A 19,610-nucleotide genomic window follows, 5' to 3' on the forward strand; every position below is an offset into this window, starting at 1 on the left:
TAAATAGTTTCATTCTGTTTTCTAATGTGCTCTTTTCTTTCTCCAGATGAACATGGTGTTCTGATGACAAAGTACCTATTGGACTTGTATTCTTCTGACCCTCAGAAGTATTCTTATCTGGAACCCAACAGCCAAGACCAAAATGGAAACACAGTCCTGCATTTGGTTTTTCAGAGCAATAATGCCAGACAGTATCGTAAAATAATGGACTTGGTTGCCAAATTTAACATGAAGTTAACAATCAAAAATCAACAAGGCAGAAATGTACTATATAAAGTAAAAAACACAGATCAGCATTTAATTGCTTGGAATGAAATAAAAAAAAATTACAAGTCAAGTCGATCAACATCTGTTGCCAAGTCACGTAAGAAAATAATAAATGGAAATGTTACACAGCGGAAAACCAATGTGAGAACACCTGCTCCTTCACAGCCTAAATCTGTGGTAAATGACCAAAATGGTCAACTTGAATTATGTGAACACCGAGCCCCCAAAAATCCAGATCAAGCTGTGGTTATCGCAAAGAAAGTGATGACTCCAAAAGAAAGTCTTTTGCAAGTCATAAGAGAAATGATAAAATGTGCGGAACTGAGCAAAGCACAGCTGGTCTGTGACAGTGTGAGGGCTTCATCCACTGTACAAACTAAAGACGCTGGAGTTGGTGTGACCTCTCTGCCCCCTGGAAATGGGGCTAAAGTCAATCCAGATAGTCTTTATAATGACCCTGGCATGGAGAATGATGAATCTGCTGTAAGTAATTCAAAGGTGCCTGACATGATTGAAGATGATATTGAGACCATGCAAGAGGACATTGAACTTTCAAGCATAGATTTCAATAACATGACCTGGGAAGTGGAGTGTTCACCTGAAGCCCTGAAGAAATTGGAATGCAAATCTGTGGCACAATACATGAAAAGAAAAATAATTGTCTCCATTCAGAAACTTGGAAATGGGGAATGGACACGTAGTCTTCAAAAGCAGCTCAAATTGCAGAGTAATATGAAGCTTTATGAAGTTAAGTTGGATAAAGGGGCCAGAATGCTCTGGGAACTGGCCATTGATTTTTCACCCCGATGTAGTGAGGATCCAGAAAAAATTCTCTCTGGTGAATCATCATCATTGAAAACTGGCAGGATTTACACAGAAATTATACGGATTTGGGACATTGTCCTTGACCATTGCAAGCTCAATCATGCTATTGAAAGCATATGTAGTGCTTACAATAGAGGTCTATCCTGTATACTCCGAAAAAGATTAAAGAGCATAACTAAGGTTAGTGTTGCCTCCAATGCACAAAAGCGTATTCCAAAATATTTTATGGAGGATACAGATTTTGAATGCAGCCTGGAAGATGTTGTACCAGATTACTTCCCCCCTGCCAGTGCAGCAGAAACGGAGTACAATATAATGAAGTTCCACAGCTTCAGCACAGACATGGCCCTCAATCTATTGAGTAATATGAACTCCAGAGTGGAGTATCCCTTCAGAGTCGGAGAGTTGGAGTATGCAGTGATTGATCTCAATCCCAAACCATTGGAAACCATTATATTAATTGGTAGAAGTGGAACAGGAAAAACAACTTGTTGTTTGTATCGACTATGGAAAAAGTTTCACTCTTACTGGGATGAAGCTGTGTCAATTGGCCCATGGCTAGTGAAACAGACCTGGCAAAGGAGACAATATCTTGAAAATGTCGACATTGGTGATTCTGATGATGAGATTTCTGAAACAGAATTGTCTTATAGTACAGATGAAGAGCCGACATTGCCAGAACCAGAGAACATGGATGCAGAAATAAAATCATCAGGTGATGAAATGGAAAATCCCATTGAACTGGAACATTATCATCCAATGTTTATTACCAAAAACCAAGTACTTTGTCAAGAGGTAGAGAGAAACTTTCTTGAGTTAAGCAAATCTGCTAAGGCAACAAGCCATTATAAGCCAATTGAGCCTAATGTGTATAGGTTGCAAGATATCCAGGATGAGAACTACCCTTTGTTCATAACATCCCAGCAGCTACTCCTCCTTCTGGATGCATCCATGCCTGAGCCATTTTTTCCTAGAAATGAAGATGGAAGTCTTCAAATGAATATTGCTGGATGGTCTGGATTGGACAATGTGGATGTGCTAGACTTGTTGAATGAGGATTATGAAGTTGAGTCAGATCATGAAAATGAGGCAGAAGAAAATGAATGTGAACAAAAAGAATCAGATCCTCGAATTTTTGTGACCTTTGAGGTGTTTGCCACGGTTCTGTGGCCTAAGATGATCAAAGGAAAGTCACTGTACAATGCTGCTCTTGTCTGGAAGGAGATCAAGTCATTTCTGAAAGGATCATTTGAAGCATTAAGCTGCCAAGATGGTAAACTATCTGAACAGGAGTACATTAAGCTTGGAAAGAAAAGGGCACCCAACTTCCAAGGGGATCGCAAGGAAATCTATCGCCTTTTTTGCTTATATGAACGAATTAGATCTCATCTTGGCTACTTTGATGAAGAGGATGTCTTATTTAATTTATCTTCCAGACTATCAAGGCTTGAAGAGTTACCATGGTCTATTCATGAACTTTATGGGGATGAGATTCAAGATTTCACCCAGGCAGAGCTGTTTTTGCTTATGCGTTGCATCAATGATCCCAATTCCATGTTTCTTACTGGAGACACAGCGCAAAGCATCATGAAAGGGGTTTCATTTCGTTTCAGTGACTTGAGGTCTTTATTCTACTATGCAAACAAGAGCTGCGTTGGAAGCACAAAGAATTGCATTGTCCGTAGACCAAAACAAGTGTACCAACTCGTTCAAAACTACAGATCTCATTCAGGTGAGTTAATCTTAAACCTTTCGTTGGGTACATGTACAGCAAAGCCATACAGCAAAAAGTGTTCATGGTTCTTGGGAAAATTGTTGTGGTTTAGCAATTTTCACCTGTAGGTCAACTGCATATACTATAATATAAAGCTGCCCACATACAGCATTTAGAGTACAATGAAAAATACCTGGAAATTTAATTTTTCTATGTATTTTACTGTAATGTACTGCTTTTAGCTCAGCCCTTTACCAATAGTCTGCCCTAATTTATTTTACTTTTTTAACTACCTGGGAACATAACTAATTTCTGTCCCTATTTTTAGCTACTTATTTTACATAAATTTTAAATCTGCTTTTTTTGTTTTGTAATAGGAATTCTCCATTTGGCATCTGGAGTTGTAGACCTGCTGCAGTACTTTTTTCCAGAGTCTTTTGATCGTTTGCCTCGTGACTGTGGTTTGTTTGATGGTCCAAAGCCAACAGTTCTTGAATCGTGTTGTGTTAGTGATCTGGCAATGTTATTACGTGGCAATAAAAGGAAGACACAGCCAATTGAATTTGGAGCACACCAGGTTATCAATAAATATTTATATATCTTCTATTCACAAAATAATACTTTGCAAATATATGCAACTTTTAGTAAATGGTAGAAACAAACCATGTGTAGTTATGTTGTACATTGGTTCCCAACCATAGGAAACCTACCTTCAGAAATCTGCCTGGTAAGGTAGATCTGATGGTATGTTCCTATTAACCTACTAAACTCTATCTAATCTCTTTACACAATCCTACAATTCTTTCCCAATTTAGCCAAGTATGTAAATTTGCCATGGAGGCTACTGGGGCATGGAGTAACCACTGCTCCCACTGCCCGGAGAGGCCTCTCCATGACCCAGTAGCCTCTCTGGAAAATGTACATATAAGGTAGGTAAAGTTTAGCTTAAAGGGGTATTCCCATCTGGGCATTTGCATTTAATTAAATTCATTTGCCTTATGTAAACATTTCTTCAATTGGATGTTAATTAAAAAAAATGTTCCATGTGAAGATAATTTCTCATAAATGTAATCATTCTGTCCCTTAGAAACCAGATAGCTTCCCCGGATACGACCACGTCACACTCAGGCAGCGGTGGCCAGACTTGCGCTATAGAGTCCTGTCGGACCACCAGGATTCAGCAATCATTACCACAGGGTGGCTGTGCTACATGTAGTAACTCCCGGACATTTCATATACAACAACCTTTTTTTTCTTTGTGCACTCAATTCATCAGAGGTGGCCGTATCCGAAGAAGCTATCTCGTTTCTAAGGGACACCATGACAACATTTATGAGAAATTATCTTCACACAGGAACATTTTTTTTAATAACATGTAATTGAAGAAATTTTTACATATGGCAGATTAATGAAACTGAATGTGAATGCCCAGACGAGAATACCCCTTTAATGTAGATGGCATTATAGGATTAGGTAAAGACAGATTAGGGTTTAGTAGCTTAATAGGAACCTAACATCAGATCTACCTTAACGGCAACTAAACTGTATAATGCACCTATAACGCATCCAGTTTTACATTATCTAGGTATCAAACTTCAGAAGAAGTATAAGTGGGCAATATAGTAGCCTACAATGTGCCTCTCATAAGTATTTTCCTCTGTAAGTTATGGGTCAGTGAGGTCTACCAGGCAGAAGTACATCTATACTTCAAGGGGACCACAGATAAATCTCCACGGTCCTGTTTAGTTGCCATGGCCACTCGAGGGGACTGAAAGGCTGAGAACACATGCACGTATGAGCGTAGCGCTGTTTAGTTTTTATGGCCGAGTGACAGGTTTGGGAGATATATGCATGCGCTGGTATTGAAGTGATCAATAGTTGCTATGGACACGGTCTTTATGGACATGCAAAGTAGCTACAAGGGGGACGCCAAATGTGGCGTGGTGCATAGGATCTCGCAGGGTAAACGTGGGAGGATATAAACATAATGAATTTATACAACTGTGGTATGTTTAACTATTTAATTGCTGCATATGTTCACTTTACAATGTATTAATGCATTTGGATAGTGTATTATTATCACTTTGTTATATGTATAAAGCCAGATGAATTATGGAAATTTTTTTTTTTTTTTTATAATTATTTTTTTCTTTATTGAACTAGAAAAACTATTTTACAAATACATATAATACAATAAATACAGTGTTTAAAAATATTAATATATTACATAAAAAAGAAAAGAAGAAGAAACACTGTTTGGTGTCCATCTTAAATCTAGTACATTTTTTTCTTCCCCTCTAAGAAAAACCCTCCCCAACCCCCCAATTGGTTGCGTTCTTGTTCCCAACGTACATTAACAATAGTCCTCTTGAAAACCACCCTGAAAAGAAAAGAAAAAAAAGGGATTCTCTCTCTCCCCCCCCCCCCCCCCACCCCATCGCTTCCCACCCCACTGCTTCCCACCCCACTCGTGACCGCCCGTCTTAATCATAGTGGGTGGTATCTGCCAAGCTTTATTTATCTGATTTTCCTAAACTGTATACACTCACCGGTCAGTTTATTAGGTACACCATGCTAGTAACGGGTTGGACCCCCTTTTGCCTTCAGAACTGCCTCAATTCTTCGTGGCATAGATTCAACAAGGTGCTGGAAGCATTCCTCAGAGATTTTGGTCCATATTGACATGATGGCATCACACAGTTGCCGCAGATTTGTCGACTGCACATCCATGATGCGAATCTCCCGTTCCACCACATCCCAAAGATGCTCTATTGGATTGAGATCTGGTGACTGTGGAGGCCATTTGAGTACAGTGAACTCATTGTCATGTTCAAGAAACCAGTCTGAGATGATTCCAGCTTTATGACATGGCGCATTATCCTGCTGAAAGTAGCCATCAGAAGTTGGGTACATTGTGGTCATAAAGGGATGGACATGGTCAGCAACAATACTCAGGTAGGCTGTGGCGTTGCAACAATGCTCAATTGGTACCAAGGGGCCCAAAGAGTGCCAAGAAAATATTCCCCACACCATGACACCACCACCACCAGCCTGAACCGTTGATACAAGGCAGGATGGATCCATTCTTTCATGTTGTTGACGCCAAATTCTGACTCTACCATCCGAATGTCGCAGCAGAAATCGAGACTCATCAGACCAGGCAACGTTTTTCCAATCTTCTACTGTCCAATTTCGATGAGCTTGTGCAAATTGTAGCCTCAGTTTCCTGTTCTTAGCAGAAAGGAGTGGCACCCGGTGTGGTATTCTGCTGCTGTAGCCCATCTGCCTCAAAGTTCGACGTACTGTGCGTTCAGAGATGCTCTTCTGCCTACCTTGGTTGTAACGGGTGGCGATTTGAGTCACTGTTGCCTTTCTATCAGCTCGAACCAGTCTGCCCATTCTCCTCTGACCTCTGGCATCAACAAGGCATTTCCGCCCACAGAACTGCCGCTCATTGGATGTTTTTTCTTTTTCGGACCATTCTCTGTAAACCCTAGAGATGGTTGTGCGTGAAAATCCCAGTAAATCAGCAGTTTCTGAAATACTCAGATCAGCCCTTCTGGCACCAACAACCATGCCACGTTCAAAGGCACTCAAATCACCTTTCTTCCCCATACTGATGCTCGGTTTGAACTGCAGGAGATTGTCTTGACCATGTCTACATGCCTAAATGCACTGAGTTGCCGCCATGTGATTGGCTGATTAGAAATTAAGTGTTAATGAGCAGTTGGACAGGTGTACCTAATAAAGTGGCCGGTGAGTGTAGTTTACCGGCACCTATCTAACCCAGGATCTTTTTCTCCTCTGGGGAAAAGTACAGCTCTATCCACCTGAACCATAAATCTTTATATTTCTGTTTCCCCTCTAAATTGTGACTCTTTTACGCGAATCCTTCAGACAAAATTGTTTTGTTGGCAATACGTTTCCAGAGCAACACTGAGGGAGGGTCTGGAGAGGTAAATTTTTTTATAATGCAAAATCTTGCCAGAAATAATAATTTCCTGACCACATATTTCTCCTTATCTCTACCCTCATCCCCCAAGACACAGGTCACGAAATTCACCGGTATCTGCATATCATAACACTTCGTAAGTTCCTTAATAATTTCTGCCCAGTATTTTGTTATCTCTGGACAAAACCAGAGGAGGTGCATGTCGTCGGCTTTCTCTCTTTCTCTTTTTTACAGCTAACCACTTCCCTTGAGAATTTCATTATCCTCTTGGGTGTATAATATATTCTATGTAATATGGAGACTTGTGCCCAGCGTTGAGCATCTTACGGATGTCTTACGGATGTCTTTACATGTGGATATCCACCCTTGTTCCTCAAGTACTCCCACGTCCTTAACCCACTTCTCAGTCACTCTGTTTAAGTAGCTATCGTGTCTTTGAGTTATCAATAAGGAATAAAATATCTTACTTTTAACTTTTTTTTTTTAATTAAAGCCCATATAGTCTTTAGAATCGGGGGAGTTTTTTCCCATCCCATTATATCTTTATTGAGTGAACTCCACCAATGGGCAAGTTGTAGAAAAAACAAGATTGTTGGATCTTAAATTCCTCCTGTAGATCTGGGAAGGACTTCGTACTGCCATTCTCAATCAACTGGTGTACATAGATTACCCCTTTCCTAATCCATGGCTCCATATTTATTTTAGGGGTTACTAAAATCTGATTCCTCCATAATGGAGTAAATGGGAGTATATCAGTAAGATGCCATAGGTTCTTAATCTCCTTCCATACTTGATACATCAGCGAGAGAGTAGGGTACTGTTTCTTATGTGTTTACCCACTTCAAAGGCCAGTTTCTAAAACTTCCAAGATATTAAGTTTCACTTTATCCCCCCCAGATCCCAGTGTCCTTATAGGGAGATCTGCCAAGAGAGAGCAATCCCATGTCAATATATGCTTTATCTGCTCAGTAAGAAAATAGGGCTGCATGTCTGGAAGGTCAAGACCCCCCTTGTCAAGTGGAAGCCTCAACACCTCCAACTTCATACGGGGCTGTCTTCTCCTCCAGACCAGGTCACGGAAAAGGGACTCAAGGATCTTAAAAATCTTCCCCGGTATCCAGGTCGGGGAGGCAGACAAGACATACAGTACCTTAGGGAGTAACTGTATTTTAATCAATGCAATCCTACCTATCGTGGTGAGGGGTAGTTTTTTCCAAGTTTTTATTTTAGTTCTGATGTACCCTAACACAGGGGTAATATTGTTCTCAATGTAACCCAGGATATCCACCGATACCCTTCCCCAGGTATTCTACATAGCTGTCTGGTTCAATAATTTTAATGTCCATTGGGACGAAGGATTTTAGTGGATCAACTGGAAGGCAGGCCGACTTTTGCCAGTTTATCCTTAACCCAGACCTGTTCCCGTACTCACTAAAAATTGAGAATACCTTCGATATCGATTCATGGGAGCCCAAAAACAGAAGGATGTCGTCGGCATATAACGGGATCTTTTCGAGTGCCTCTCCCTGTTTAAACCCCACTATATCAGACGACTGGTGAATCCTACATGCCAGGGGTTCCAATGCTAAAGCAAAAAGTAAGGGGGAAAGTGGACACCCTTTTGTTCCTCTACTCAGTGTGAAGGCCCGGGAAATTTTGCCATTGATTAAAAGTCTGGCTGAGGGGGAAGTATATAATAATTTGATCCAAGATATGAATCTATTACCAAATCCCATGGTCTCCAAGGTGGGCCACAAGAAATCCCACTCAATTGTGTCCAATGCTTTAGATGCATCTAGCATCATAATAGTACGTTCCCCCGGGTTATCGGACACGAGCTGTAAGTTGAGAAATAGTCTCCTGAGGTTATCCATCATGGAGCATCCGGGCATAAAGCTGCACTGGTCCCTGTGTACAATACTCCTGATACATTTTTTAAGGCGGTCCGCTAAAAGTTTGGCCAAGAGCTTATTATCGGAGTTGATCAATGAAATGGGTCGGAATGAATCCATTTTCCGACTATCCTTCCCGTTTTTTAAAATCAAAGTTATAAGGGCCTCGCTCATAGATGGGGGGAGTTTCCCTTTCTCCAAAGAGTAATTCCAGACCTCCAAAAGATACCCTGTTAATTCTTCTTTATATAGCACATACAGTTCAAATGGGATCCCGTCCAACCCCGGGGAGCGTCCCCTAGCTGTGTGAGACAGAGTCTTATTAATTTCCTCCAGACTAATCGGGGAATCTAGAAGTATTCTCTCCTGCTCTGGCAAACGGGGAGTTGAGATTCAAGGATATATGATGCAATCTCTTTCAAGGGGAGTACTTGTTGGGAATTGAATAAATCTTCGTAATATTGGACAAAGGCTTCCTGTATTTCCTCTTTATGATGTAAAGTACCCCTCCCGGACACCTCTATGGTTCTGATTATGGTACGTTTTTTTCCTTCTTTAATTAGATTCGATAACATTTTCCCTGGCAAGTTGGATTCAAGATAACCTCGTCTTGCTTGGGCACTTATTTTTCTATTTGCTTGTATATAGATTAAATCAGAATGTAGAGCTTGAACTTCTTCCCATCTAGCCCTATTATGATCCGAAGGATCTTCCATGTACTTTTCTTCCAGTGACTGGATCTTATTTTCCAGCTCTTTAATGTTTTTAAACATGTGAACACCTCCTACTTTAGTGAAAAAGGTGAAAAATTCTATCAAAATACGCCCGTGAAATGGTGGAGGAATATAAATATTGCCTAAAACCCAGGCTTTCCCCTCTATGACACAGTGCACAAAAACATATCTCCCCTCCGAGTCTACTTTCACCAGGTTTTCTTGGTACTCCAAATTTCTATTCACCATGAGGAATACCCCACGCGAATATTCGAATATTGAAAATACAGCGACCCTCTTATTTGGGGTGCCTAAACCCCTAACGTTCCAGGACAGTACCCTCATAAAGGAGCCTTAAGTCCCCAGGCCATGAAAGGAGAAGAAGGGGGACAGGGGAGGAGAGAGAGAGGGAGAGAAAAAAAAAAAAGGAACAACCCAGAACCCCCTCCCCATACCCTGCTACCCTAGTAGCCTGCCGGTAGAGAGAAGAACAACCAACCTAGGGGGTCGGTGACTACCTCTAACCTCTAAACCCTGCATCACCCCCCCACCCTCCATTCCCCGCACCCACGGAAAGGCTACCTACATATATTAGTTTTTAACTTTTTCTTTGAAAATTCTTTATTTGTTCTTTCAGATTGTTTTCACATTCATGACCCCTATACCTGTTCCCAATTCTACTTGCTTCTAAACCATTCTAAAGCGTCCTCGGGGTTCTCAAAAAAGAGAGTTTTTTTCCTGCCAAATAACTTGCAATTTAGCCGGGAACAACATTGAGTATTGAATTCCGGCTTGGCGCAGTTTTTGCTTAACCTCGTAAAAACCTTTACGCTTTTTTCTAGTTTCAATTGCAAAATCAGGAAAAAATTTTATCGTTTGACCATTAAATTCAATATTGCCCTTTTCCCTTGCTCTCTTCATGGTTAAATCTCTGTCTCTAGATGAGAATAATTTAATCAAAATGGTTCGAGATAATCCACCTGGGACCGAGGCACGACTGGGGACTCGATGGGCTGGACGAAAAATACTACAGTATGGCAGTATATGGGGATTTTGCATTCCATCTATTACAATGTGCATATAGATAGCCTCGATCATGACAGCCTCGGATCTTTGTGTGATCCCAGGCTGTCATGGCAACGGATCGACGCTCCCCGGTGACGTCACATGGAGTGACGATCGGTGCCAAGATGGCGGCACTCACGCGCCGCCGGCTCTTTAATGCCACCGGCAGCTTTGCCGGCGGCAATCAAAGGGTTAACACCCGCGATCGCGGGTGTTAGCGACAGGCGTTTGCTTCATTATGAATCAAATGCCCGTTGAGTATGAAGAGGGCTCAGCCCGTGAGCCCTCTTCATACTCCCCCATGCGCAGTAAGACGTAAGGGTACGTCTTATTGCGCTATGGGGTTAATATAACAGAGAAATTATCTTTGGTTTGTCATTAGTCATAGACCATTAAATGGTTAGTGAGGGCTTTGACAATGTCCGCTGTTAATACGAAGTTAGTTCGTTATTGGTAGAACTGTGTTAGAAAAGAACTGCTTTGAGAGCTTTGAGCAAGCAAAAAAGCTGCAGAAATAGACCGTAATTTGTCAAAAAAACGTGATCAATAATAGGTTAGTAAAAAAATCAGACAAACATCCACAGATGCTGATGGCTTGTTGTTAGAAGGGGGAGCGTAGACAAAAACCACACGTTGCTGTAATCTTTAAGAGTTCTAGGGACTTTTAAACATTGGAGCACAAGTCAAGAAGAGTCACCTTAAAGGGCACCTACCACCACGATTCTACCTATAAAGGTGGATCGGGTAGTAGGTGGATGTAAGGGACGTGAGGATAGCTCTTTTTAGAGCTAATCCTCACGTCCCCACTAACTTTTGGTACACTTTATGGAACTTATATGTAAATTTAGTTATGCGGCTACTGGGGCGTGGAGTAGCCGAGCACGAGGCTACACAGCACGGCTACTCCATGCCCCAGTAGCCACATTACTCCTCCTACCCTGTTGCGTGCGGCGCGCAGCTCCTCGTAGCTGCGCGCCCTATTCCGTCATGATGGCGCAGAACGCAGGCCGGCGGCTGAGCAGCCCCAGCTCCGAGGCCGGAGCTACTGCGCATGCGCAGTAGCCGGCTTGTCGGACGAGGGCGCACAGCTACGAGAAGCTGCGTGCCGCACGCAACAGGGTAGGAGGAGTAATGTGGCTACTGGGGCGTGGAGTAGCCATGCTGTCTAGCCTCGTGCTCGGCTACTCCACGCCCCAATAGCCGCATAACGAAATTTACATATTAGTTCCATAAAGTGTACCAAAAGTTAGCGGGGACGTGAGGATTAGCTCTAAAAAAGAGCTATCCTCACGTCCCTTACATCCACCTACCACCCGATCTACCTTTATAGGTAGAATCATGGTGGTAGGTTCCCTTTAACTGAATCCAGGACGAATACGACCTTCTGGGGAAGTCGTCGCCTGGCCTCCAGAGAAAAAGCGGCGCGCCGTCCGTTCCCTTAAAGTGATCCTACTCCGGTTTCCACACCATCCTCACGGAAGCACGGACTCCCAAGCACCACGCCAGAGCCTAGGACGAACACGCCTCCTCCAAACGGTCGCAGACAAATCCTCATCAACAAGTAAGAACCGAAAATCCAGAGTCAGCTCAGCGTTTCACCTTCTCTCCAGGGGTGCGATCTCCCACAGTGGGTTTCAACACACTTGGCTGCATCCCCCGGCCCGTACATCAATATAGGGTAAAGTAAGCAGGGTTGCGCTTCCCATGGGGACGGAGCTCCGGGGGCGGGGGCGGCCAGAAACATGTCGGCTCCTCCTCCTATGAATTATGGAAATATTGATACTTTCACTTACTGTACTATATTAAATTTTGATGTATAGCTGTGTAATTGGCCTTACTGAGGTCACTTCCTTTATATACTCTGATGTAACACTTTAATATTGCTTAACAAAGGCTTCGATAGAGGCTGAAACGTTGCGTCGTGGTATGAATAAATCCATTTTTTTGCTTTTTTTTTTTTTTTTTGGATGTACTACATGGAGTTTATTTACCAGGACTCTGTTGCACCCATATGTGAAGTATTAGTAGTGCTGCTCTGGACTTTACCTTAATAGGTAGATTTCTGATGGTAGGTTTCCTTTAAGCAAGCATAATTTAATACATTAGCATAGATGTCTTTCAATACCACTATTTTAAATCAGTATCTATATTTAATTTAGTATCACAGTTCTCAATACATTGCAACACAAAAAGGCAGCTCATCTTGTAAAAATGAAACTTTATATAGAGCCTTAAATCACGCGCTGAGCCCTCTCCATAGCCGGTAAGTATTTGCTGCCGGCGGCTTCAAAAGGATGGCGGTGCATGGGCGCCGCCATCTTTTCGAGGATCGCCGCTCCCAGTGACATCATCGGGGAGCGGCGATCCGTCGCCATGGTAGCCTCGGGTCTCACAAAGACCCGAGGCTACTTCAGGTTAACCCATGCATTACAATGTGCTATCAGCATATTGTAATGTATGAGTAGTAAAATACACATATACTGCCATACTGTAGTATGGCAGTATATGATAGGATCGTACAGACAACCTAGGGTTAAAGTACCCTAGGGAGTCTGAAAAATAGTAAAAATAAAAATAAAAAAAAGTTAAAAAAAAAAAATATATAATAAAAAACCCTAAAAACTCAAATCACCCCCCTTTCCCTAGAACTTCCCTTTTCACTGCGTTTAATCCCGTAAAGGAAAATTGCGCCCAAAGTCGAAAATGGCACTTTTTTGTCATTTAAAAAAAATAATAAAAATTCTGTAAAAAGTGATCACAAGGTCGAACAGTCCTAAAATTAATAACATTGTAAACGTCATCAAAATTCGCACAGCTCCCACCCACAGCTCTGTACACCAAAGTATAAAAAATTTATTAGCGCCAGAAGATGGCAAAATCCCCCAAAACAATTTTGTACAGGAGGTTTTAATTTTTTTAAATGCATGAAAACATTATAAAACATATATAAATTTGGTATCCCCGTAATCGCACCGACCCAAAGAATAAAGTAGACATGTCATTTGGGGCGCACAGTGAAATCCATAAGATCCAAGCCCACAAGAAAACGGCACAAATGCGGTTTTTTACCAATTTCACTGCATTTGGAATTTTTTTCCCGATTCCCAGTACACAGCATGGAATAATAAATACCATCTCTATGAAGTGTAATTTGTTACGCAGAAAACAAGTTGTCACACAGCGCTGTACATGGAAAAATAAAAAAGTTATGGATTTTTGATCATGGGGAGTAAAAAATGAAAAAACAAAAAGGGCAAGGTCCTGAAAGGGTTAAGTGGTTCCGCTATGATGTACACTTTGTTACGCAAAAAAATAATGTAAAAAATAGGAGGAAAAATGGCAAACTAAAAATGGCATGGGTTAATGGGGAATGGGATAATTCTGGATGGTATAACACTAAGGCTACATTCAGACTGCCATTGCCCGCCGTAGCATAGGCGGCGTGCGGGGAGCGGAGGAGAAGGTGAGCGCAGATCACCCCCGCCCCTCTCCATAGGAACATATGGCGCACGGCACTGTACTACGTAGAAAGATAGGACATATCCTATGTTTTTCCCAGGTACGGAGCGATACGTTTCCGCACGTGTCCTCTGCGCTTGGTTCTTTTAAGCATTTATTTAAAAGTTCAATTTTCTTGTTATTGAAATGTTTCAATTCCAGATATAGTACAGTTTGATTATTTTGAGATGCCATCCTACTCCAGAGTTTGGATGCATTGTGCATCCCTACATTAGAAAGTAGGGGGCAGGGAAGGTACAGAAAGCAGTTGGTTTGTAACATAGAGATATACCCCGTCTGCAGATTACTATTTTCGGTATCAAACAATAAACATTAAAAAGAAAGGAATAGTGAACCTTTTTCCAGCACTTGCTGATTATGTTTTCTTTTGTATTAATAAAATTGATGGGCTATAAACATAGACGTAAATACCAACGCCATCCGTGAAAGATATGGGAGCTGTACCTGCATTAAGCCATATAGGCTGTTATACTGCAATAGATCTTTAGTGTGCTGGGTATTGCACAACTAGAGATAACCTCACTAATCTGGTAGGTAAGTTTGTTTGCAGGTTATGCCCAATAATGTACATATTTAAATCTACATCGTATGTGATACAGTAGAGAATAAGCAGTTTTCACAGGAAAACCCATTTCAATCTATGTCAATATCTTTGAGACCCCAAAAAATCCACAACTGATTTACAGAATGTGGTTACAGAATAAGTTATATTGACAAGCCTGTTTAGATCCAAAATATAATATTTGCCAATAATCTACATTATTACATGCTATAATTATATTTTATGATACTATATTGTGACATGTATTTTACTATTTTATTATTACAACATACATTTATGCATTCAAAATTCTCCGCTTTGAATAAGATTGCGCATGATAACACATTTCATCTCCCGTATTAAATATATATATATTTTTTATAATTCTTTTTTAGGTGATTTTGGTTGTAAATGAAAACGCCAAGGAAAATATCCCAGAGGAATTGTGTCTAGCCCTGGTTCTGACAATTTATGAGGCTAAAGGCTTGGAGTTTGATGATGTACTTTTATACAATTTTTTCACAGACTCAGAGGTATTCATGCTCTTATTCAGGACACTACATTTTGCACATTATTAAGTCGCAGATAATTTATTCACTTAACACTCTCTGAAGTGGGCTGAACTTGCATTTTTTGTTTGTGGTTTAACAGGCTTCTAAGGAGTGGAGAGTAATTTCCTCTTTCAATCCAACATCAGTAGGAACTCTGGAAAATCGCCCCCTTGTAGAAGTTCCTTTTGAAGGTGCTTGTAGTTCTGCTCATAGACCATTTGTTCTGGATCCAGAAATGCATAAGGTATTCTATATTAAAACTATCTTGTGATTGCAACCATTACTAGTGATTATAGCTGATGAAATAGCAATACTTGTGGTAAATAATTTCTGTGCTGAAGTAAGTGTGATTAATTATTCTACTTAAAATAAATGTGCTACTAATGCTTCTGTATGTCTTTCACAACTCCCCTGCCTGGCTTCCAAAGAGCTGCTATGGTGAGCTTTGGAGCTGGTTATTGCGGCCTGGTCATTGTCCTTCACTGAACATAACTCACCAGCAGTGCACACACTGGAAGAGTACATATATGACTGATTTAGGCAGTGTATTACCGCAGGTTCCATCCCTTTTTTTTTAAATTATTTTTTACACCTTGACTCATGACTGAATTAAATGCAAAAATTTGGATCAGCGCTAATGGCCATTATTTTGAAGGACTATGTATCTATTCTGTAAAATAGTAGAGCATGTCCTAGTCTGATCCATGTTTCACTAATCACACAGATTATAATTCATGAGGATCTCTGATAAACAGATGCCAGGCTGGTACAGATCGGCATTCACCATTGACTTGATTTCGGCATCGAGCCTAAGGTCAGGGACAAATGGGTTGGAATCACTGAGCAATAATGAACAAGCTGCAGATTATAAACTTGCAGTGGAACTCTGTTTATGCTTCAGGTTTTTTACCCAGAATGTAGATGGGAAGTTGTATAAATCCAATCCACTTTGCTGCTAATAATAAACCGCTGTGGTTTAGGCCAGAGGTCGCAGCGAATCCATCATCGGGAATGTGATTATTCGCTGATGATAGGTTCCAATATCCTATGCCGTGCTGATTTTAAAAATGTCTTTGTTATTATTCTGAATCATTTCAGTAGTTTATAATAGGTTGATTTACATTAGTTGGCTCCCTCTAGCAGTGTGTGGTCCTGCGCGGCAGCTGCAGCCTGTGTCTTCTCATGCGTTCCCCCTCCCTCCCCTGCCTGCTCAGTGCACGACGGGAAGAGGGGAGGGTTGAGGGGAAGAGACTGGCATAGGCTGCTGCATCTGCCCCCCTCCACCCAAAGTCCCATCACATCCTGTTGGCTGGGAGCCAGATGAATTCAACTTTTATAAACTACTGAAATGATTCCGAATGCTGACAAATTTAATTTTAAAACCAGCATATAATATGCGATTGGTTCACTTGAAGGCCTGTAATCATCACAAGCATAGAAAGAATCTACTGAACAGCACATCTTCCTATAATATAACTATTAATGTTAATAACTAATTGGTTGGGCCCACATAATAAATTAGCGACGGGAAACTCATGTCACCTGTTTTTCTGCCAATTCACCAACAGCCTTTTCCATTTTTTAATTTTCCCGTTTCAACATCCATGGGAGAAACTCGACCATGAGTAAAGGCCTAGGAGGCTGGCACAAGCTAGAAAAAAGTGTTAGCTCTTCCTCAATGGGCTAATATCCTCCCACAGACACTGGGGAAGATTTATTAATCTGTCCACTACAGAATTCTGTCGTAGTTTGCACTAAAATAACTGTCTGCACCACATTTATAAAGGGTTTTAGACAGTTTTCTGGCTCTAGTACGACTACATCGACAAAAGGTGCGTGGTCCATGAAAAGAGTGTGTGGCCTTGCACCAAAAAGTTCTGTGCGCCAGAAATACTCCAGGCCCAACAGAATTGTGTCCTAATTTTCTGTCATAAAGTAAGTCAACTAATAGGATGTGAAGAATACAACCAGACAGTCTTCTACTAGAACAGATTTATAATCCAGCTTTAGATACTTGTATAAATCTGCTGCAGAATAAGACTGTCTAGTCCAACTCTGCGCTGTCTAACCTTAGACACTTTTATAAATCTGCCCCATTTGGTTCACTTTTTCCCTAGCGTCTGTAGGAAGCGGATATGAACTCTATTCAGGGCTTTTATTTTATTCAATTGTTTGTCCTGTTGTTTACTTTTCTTTACTTTTAGCCAGTGCAGAATAGTGTTGCCTTTCCCCCACCAGACAGTTCAATACCAGTAATTTAAGCTTTTCGACACTAAAGTAATATGTCCTGTACTCTGCACTGCACCCTCCCTGCCACCTTGTAGCTTGTTCCAGACGCTGTAATTATCAGAAAGACATTCTGAATAAGTGTGGGGTGTTACTGTGAGGAGAGGAGACAGTGTAGTCTATATCTCCTCACACTCGGTGTCCCTGGGGCATACCTCCTGTTATAGTTCCTCAATCAGCCCTGCCGTTCTACACTGCATCACTTTCTTCCGCACTGACCCAGAGTAGGAGATTTCAGCGTGGTTCCTTGGGCTCTTTCTCTTTGGCCAGACTGGCTTTCCCAAAGGATGCTGTTTCACCAGAGATTTCCTCTGCATCATCCTGCAAAGTTTCTCTGTGACATTTTATTCCTTGCATAAACTCAATGTTGTCTGAGCCATCTTGTGGACTGATCTCTGAGTGCCATTTAATACTGCTTCTATGTAGATAAAGTGACAGCACCTTCCCCCTTATGACACAGTGCTGTACTATTATACAGAATGTTACTAAGCAGTAACAAAGATAGCTCTGTAAGTGCTGCAGTTTCTCCTTTCAGACATGACTGTTCTCATAAGCGGTGAGGTTCCCTTTGTACAGATTGCAGAAAACCCCTCCCCTTTTTTGTGTAATTTGTACAGTTTCACTGCCATTGCTATTGCAGTCTGAAATATTCTGAGCTAACATATCTAACATTGCCTTGTGTTATTCCAGATGTTAAATGGGGAACTTAAACAACTATATACAGCCATAACAAGAGCCAGAGTAAACCTGTGGATATTTGATGAAAATGATGAGAAGCGTGCACCTGCATTTGACTACTTTGTAAAAAGAAAATTAGTTCAGGTGGTTCGGACAGAGAAAGACAAAGGTACAAGCACAGATGTTCTTTTCATACGTTTTTACTACATTTTACATTGTTTTCTAATTACTGTTAGTCTTCATGTCCTTTGTATAGCGATAAATTTTGCCATTTTATAGATAACATCTGCTAATAACAAAATGTGGATTCGTGCAACTAATATAAGATTAACATAATGAATTGCATGTAAGTTATTTTGAAAAAAATATATAAAATATTTAATATATAGAAATTAAAAAATACATTTTCTTAGTTTTCTTAATGGGGAGGAGAGTAGCACATTTTGGTCATTAGGTAACCATGACATAAATTTTTTAACCTTTTTTTTCCATTCAGTTCTTGATGATAACATGTTTGTGAAAACATCAACAAAAGAGGAATGGATCTCTCAAGGAGATTATTATTCACGCAACCAGTGTTGGAAGGTATTTATTGTAAAGAAGCAGTCTTGTAGTAATTGTTCGGCTGGAACTAATGTCGGTAATTAAAAGTGCGCTTTAATATAGTGTAATATTCGTATATATTCTAAAAAATATATTGAGCCATTAATATGGAACAGCCGTACTCAATGGGGCACATTTACGCCGTATTTTCATCATCTTGCCCTGAATTGCCCTGGATTTTTGACACACATGATCGGATTTTGGTGCATCGGCACCAGCTTTCATGTGACACAAATCGAGGGCCGTGGCCGTTGGACAACCCGACTGATTCGGACAAACCGTGGAATTTAAAAAGCAAATTGTGTCACAAGATCAGCACTCACATGCACCAGGAAGAAGAAGGTGAACTCCGGCGGAACTCAGTGGGGGAAGCGACAGATGCAGGAAATTGGACGTACGATCTTAGTGAATCGCGGCAGACTTGAATCCTCGTTGGACACGAGGATTCCCGCACAGCGGGAATCGCAACGGGACGGGTAAGTAAATGTGCCCCAATGTGTACAAGCTGAGCAAAGAGAACAGTTGTTGGTTATGGGCAGCAGGGACAAGATATCAAAAGGCAGGCTATTGTAGCTCCATTGCCTGTGCTACAAGAAAGAAAAGCTATACAGATTGTGGGTAACCAAAGACACAAGCGTCCTTGGATACCTATGATATCATATGGCAGCGGCTTGATGGAGGATACAGAGCTGAAGCTGCTGCCTGCACTACAAGAAAGAAAAGCTATAAAGATTGCAGGTAACCATGGACGTACTTGGATACCTGCAATCTCTCCCGGCAGCCACTTGCAGCGGGTTGGAGAATGCGCTGGATGAGAGTCAAGCTGCAAAAAAGGGGATCGCACTTGCACAAGACTACTGCAGACTTTCTGTGCTAGTGAAATCCCCATTCATAACTATGGGTTGTTCTTAAGTCGGAATGATGTAAGTTGGGGACTGCCTTTTAATCACATTCCCTACACAGTGTTTAAAAATGCATTAAAGTTTAGCTATTTGTGCATGTTT

At 41.1% G+C, this 19,610-nt stretch overlaps 1 protein-coding gene across 2 annotated transcripts in view; it reads left to right on the plus strand.

The window, feature by feature from the left end:
* Positions 1 to 19,610, plus strand: part of TRANK1 (tetratricopeptide repeat and ankyrin repeat containing 1) — an 84,257-nt gene that overhangs the window by 53,822 nt on the left and 10,825 nt on the right. For both annotated transcript variants that reach the window (XM_072153220.1, XM_072153219.1), the window contains exons 13-18: positions 47 to 2,824; positions 3,184 to 3,383; positions 14,884 to 15,021; positions 15,140 to 15,283; positions 18,016 to 18,172; positions 18,500 to 18,588. In XM_072153220.1, the coding sequence (XP_072009321.1) occupies positions 47 to 2,824; positions 3,184 to 3,383; positions 14,884 to 15,021; positions 15,140 to 15,283; positions 18,016 to 18,172; positions 18,500 to 18,588 (3,506 nt within the window). The remainder of the gene's footprint in view (positions 1 to 46; positions 2,825 to 3,183; positions 3,384 to 14,883; positions 15,022 to 15,139; positions 15,284 to 18,015; positions 18,173 to 18,499; positions 18,589 to 19,610) is intronic.

Source organism: Engystomops pustulosus, chromosome 5 (assembly GCF_040894005.1).
Source record: "Engystomops pustulosus chromosome 5, aEngPut4.maternal, whole genome shotgun sequence".
NCBI classification, from domain to species: domain Eukaryota; kingdom Metazoa; phylum Chordata; class Amphibia; order Anura; family Leptodactylidae; genus Engystomops; species Engystomops pustulosus.